The sequence below is a fragment of the Vulpes vulpes genome, chromosome 7 (assembly GCF_048418805.1).
Source record: "Vulpes vulpes isolate BD-2025 chromosome 7, VulVul3, whole genome shotgun sequence".
In the NCBI taxonomy this organism is placed as follows: Eukaryota; Metazoa; Chordata; class Mammalia; order Carnivora; family Canidae; genus Vulpes; species Vulpes vulpes.
The window spans coordinates 67,438,031-67,443,137 of NC_132786.1; the positions used below are offsets into that span (position 1 = coordinate 67,438,031).

Sequence of the window (5,107 nt, forward strand, 5' to 3'; positions counted from 1 at the left end):
CACTTCCATATAACACCTGGTACTCATCATAACAAGTGTACTCCTTAATTCCTATCACCCATTTTTATATATATTCTTGGGTAAGCCAAGGCAAATGGAGTGATAAATATGTAGCCAAGAACTGAGGTTTGCTTGGAAACTGATAATACATAATACAAACAATGATAAAATATTTTAAAAGAATCCATATCAAATCAAACTTCAAAGTGTTTCACACACACACACACACACACACACACACAAACAAGCAAACAAATTTAAAAAAAGTGCTTGACACAATAAATGCATTCTTCTCTGTTCTTACCATTATCACAGATTTTATAACTTAGCTATAAATATTAAGTAAAATAAAATAACAGGGTTAAATAAAATCACAAATATACAAGCAAACAAACTTATGACACGGCATCAAATTAAGTTTAATGATAAAACAATAGCTAAATCCTACCATGGGTTTGATCATTTTGATTACTGTCTTTGATAAAAGCTATCTTTCAATAGTGCACTCTAATCTGCCCCATCAAAATTTTAACAATTAGTGCAAGTATCGCATTATTTAACACCTTGATTTTTAAAAATCATTCCTTTTTATAGATAGCTATTTACATTTTACTTTTGATTATAGATGATTCTATTATTTTAATATTAATTAATCATAGCTTTCTGAAAGAATGCACAATCTTTAAAATCTTTGAAAATTAAACATTTTCATCATCCCAAGAGACTTATGGAAGTCTGCTATACTAGTAAGATGGTATTTTTATCAAAAGATCTCAATAGGCCACACCCTTTAATAGGACAGTCTAGACAGTGATATGAGTGAGTTTGATGTTGCCACACTATAAGATCATTCCTCCTCCCAAAGAGAAGCATTAGGATGATTCTGCTCAGAAAAGATACAGATCCAGCTTGTTGAAGATCATCATTTTATATATGTAAGTAGTTCATAGTCATTTCTAATATTTAGTAAGTTCTGAACCCCAGAAAATCTAAAGTCACTTTACTTTCTCTATGTAGTTTTACAAATATAGTTATTTTTATATCCCACAATGTGAAAATGAAAATATATGTTAGCTGACACAGTCATCAGGTAAAGTCTTTTGCAGTAACTTGTCAACTCAGTTAATAAAGGATTTAGCTGTTATTATGTTATTTTTAACAGAAGAGATTGATTAGAAACAAATTACAGTGTTTAGTGTAAGTTTCTGATGGGGATCAGAAAGATACAGAAGGAAAATTATCAGCATGCTCTAAATTTTCTGTGATTACACTTTGAGAAAAAAAAAGGAGTATAAGCTCATGCCTTCTATTATCATTGAAAAATATATTATTTTATAATTTAAGTAAAGATACCACAATTTCAGCACCTTTCTAAGTAAACGACTGAAAACATAAGAAATGATCTCCCTTTTAAGGCAGAGGAAAAGAATTCAGAATACTAAATTTTCCAACGTCTACATTAGTCAGTGTTGAACTTTCATTCTTCCATTTTAGATATTTTATTTCAGGATAATTTAATTTCTTACTTGGATTTTCAACCACTTTGTATGCATACTCAATTAAGAATTATCCTGTAGAATCTTCTTTGTGCAGACTTTCTAACATTTAACTAGTGAAAAATTGTGTCTCTTGTAAAATATACTTAGGATTTTTGATAAAACAAATAACTTAAGATTGTTGTTCTTGGAAAAATATGATTTCCTACCAGTGATTTTAACTGACACATTTAGTAGATCTTACTAGTAAATACTATAAACAAAATAGCATGTTGAGTTGACAATCAGACCCATGATGAAGGATGGTTATTACACATATATTTCACCTTAAAATAATGCATATATATATGTATGTATACATATATATATATCTATCTCCATTCAATAGCTAAGCACTAATAATTCCAAATTTTTAAAAAACTTAAAGTTTAAGTTCAAAAGAAAAAGTATTTACTAAATGTAATAATTTTAGCTGTAATGAGTCTATAAACACATTCATCTCTCTTGCATGCATGTAAATGGGGAAAAAGTAGCTATAATTACTCTATTATCAATCTATATCTATTCACATAAAATTTTAAAAAATATATGAAAAATACCATTAAATTTATCCATAGACAATTGAAGTGAATGATAGAAGCCATTTTTTGTCCATATGCAATAAATTAATAAAGAAAATATTGTGTATGCATTAAAAGGGATACTATTCAACTTAGAACAGAAGGAAATTCTTACACATGATACAACATGAGTGATTGTTGAGGATATGATGTTAAGTGAAACAAGCCAATCACAAAAAGACAAACTCTGGGTTTTGAGATCCTTCAGGAAAGCACTAGAGAGACCCATAATTAGGGAATTCATACAGTTCCTAGATGTGCAGAGTGCAAATGTTACAGATCTGAGGGTGTGCAAATAACAAAATTTTGGGAAATGCTGTGTAAATCTATGAGGAGGAAGTATGCTTCTATGTTTAACTTTGAAACAACCAACTTAAAACCTGAGTAGAATGCTGTCAGGACAATGATGATGCTGAAGCAATGGAGTTAGGGATTGAGTGAGCTTTTTGAACTGTCTTTCTGTCTTTATTGGCATTTCAGTACATGAAGCATATGTAAATCAGGGGCAAATAAAATGACAATGGAAGAGTTGAACTCCTGAAATGTCATTTCATTGAATTAGATGACATCTTTGAGATTGAATTAACATCTTCATTCCTTCAATTATGATCCTATTCACTCAACAAGTGAGAGCAGTTTCAGTACTAGCAGATCAGGGATGAATATGCCTTTAGAGATATAGATTCTCTTGGGACTGAAGAAGAAATGAACTTATCTACATTGGATGCTAACATTTTATTTTCTCCTATTTGGCCGAAGAAGATTGTGTCTCTAACTCTGAAGGGAAAACATATCATTACACAAGATCTCTTTATACAGTTAATGAAATGTTGCATTTAGTACCATTGTCTTGCATTGGGGAACATATTCTAGGAAGGTAATTATTTTATTCAATGTTTAACTTGAAAAAGTCAAACTATTAATTCCAAATAAAGTTATGGTTATATCTACAGACAAATTCCTTCCACTTCTTACACCTGAAAATATAACTTCTCGGGATGTGTGGGTGGTTCAGTTGTTAAGCATCTGCCTTGGGGTCAGTGCGTGATCCTTGAGTCCACAGATCGAGTCCCACATTGGGCTCCCTGCCTGGAGCCTGCTTCTCCCTCTGTCTATGTCTCTGCCTCTCTCTGTGTGTGTCTCTCATGAATAAATAAATAAATAAAATCTTTAAAAATATATAACTTTTCTTCTTTGGAAAGTAAAAATGCCTTCCCAGTTTAATCAATGTCAGGAAAACATTCAGATTTTTATAGGTTCCAATAAATTATGGTGTGTTTGATACATGCAATCCTCATTAACAAAGACCTAGCTTTTATCTTGCTGAACACATTGATTTAATTCATCTTGTAAGAATCTTGACTATGCATGGTAAAAGCAAGCACAGACATGAATAAACTGAATATTTTACTCCTTGTCCATTATGTAGATATCAGGTAGCACAAATATATGTTTATAAAGTATTTTAAATTCATCAAGAAATTGTATTCTTTATATCAATTAAGCAAACTAAATCTGAGGAGTGTTTATATTGAAAATGAAAAAAATGAAAATAACATTATGTCCAAGCTAATAAGACTGCAAGTCACAGATGAAGGATGTGGTATAGTTTTTAACATTTTCACACAAATTCTTTCCATGAAAAATGTAATTGAATAGAGCATTGTAAATGATGAAACTGTCATCTTTTTCTTCATTTGCAGTGTCACTCTTTTATGAAATCATGAACATCTGGAACACCACCTCAGATTTCATTCTCCTAGGACTCTTTCACCACACAGAAGCCCACCTTTTTCTCTTTTCAATGGTTCTGACAATTGCTTTCAGCTCCCTCATGGGCAATGCCCTCATGATTCTCCTGATTCACCGGGATGTCCATCTCCACACACCCATGTACTTCCTACTGAGTCAACTCTCCCTCATGGACATGATGCTGATCTCCACCATTGTGCCCAAAATGGCAGCTGACTACTTAAGTGGCAAGAAGTCCATCTCCCCTGCTGGCTGTGGGCTTCAGATCTTCTTCTTCATCACTTTGGAAGGGAGCGAGTGCTTCCTCTTAGCATCCATGTCCTATGACCGCTATGTGGCTGTTTGCCACCCACTGAGGTACCCCGTTCTCATGAGCTGGCAATTATGCCTGAGAATGACAGTGGGGTCCTGGTCCCTGGGGGCAGCTGATGGGCTCATGCAGGCTGCTGCCACCCTGAGTTTTCCATTCTGTGGTGCACATGAGATCAATCATTTCTTCTGTGAGGCCCCCACTCTGGTGCGTTTGGCTTGTGCTGACACGTTTGTTTTTGAGTATGTCATGTATATCTGCTGTGTATTAATGCTGCTGGTTCCATTTTCTCTCATCCTGATTTCCTATAGTCTCATCCTTGCTGCGGTTCTCCAGATGCGTTCTAGAGAAGCCCGCAAGAAGGCTTTTGCCACCTGCTCCTCACATCTCTCTGTGGTGGGACTCTTTTATGGAGCAGCTATTTTTATCTACATGAGACCCAAATCCTACAGGTCAGCTAACCATGATAAAATAGTGTCAGTGTTCTATACGATCTTCACTCCTTTATTGAACCCCGTCATCTATAGTATGAGGAACAATGAAGTCAAGGGAGCCCTGAGAAAGTGTATGGGTCAATGTGCTGCCTTACATCATAAATAAGATTATATTGATTTGTCCCAAATTTCAAAAGCAAACAAAAGGAATTATGTGAAATTACCTAGGGAATAGTTATATATGTATTATATCTATTTGTTACTATTTTACTTTGAAATGCCAGTCACAACTATGTATTTTGGGTCTTTTTTATGAGTAATAATTATTTTATATTATCTTAAAAATTTTTAGCCTTTTTTTCTTTTTCAAGTTTTTAATTTAATATACAATGAAATATTGATTTCTAGTATAGAATTTAGCAATTCTTTTCTTTAATTTTTATTTATTTGTTTATGATAGTCACACACACACAGAGAAAAGAGAGGCAGAGACAC

General features: G+C 33.3%; 1 protein-coding gene across 1 annotated transcript; it reads left to right on the plus strand.

The window, feature by feature from the left end:
- The first annotated feature begins 3,839 nt into the window (after positions 1-3,839).
- Positions 3,840-4,778, plus strand: LOC112911032 (olfactory receptor 2T33-like). The gene has a single exon (XM_025987350.2). The coding sequence runs from the start codon at positions 3,840-3,842 to the stop codon at positions 4,776-4,778; it is 939 nt and encodes a 312-aa protein (XP_025843135.2).
- Positions 4,779-5,107: the final 329 nt, after the last annotated feature.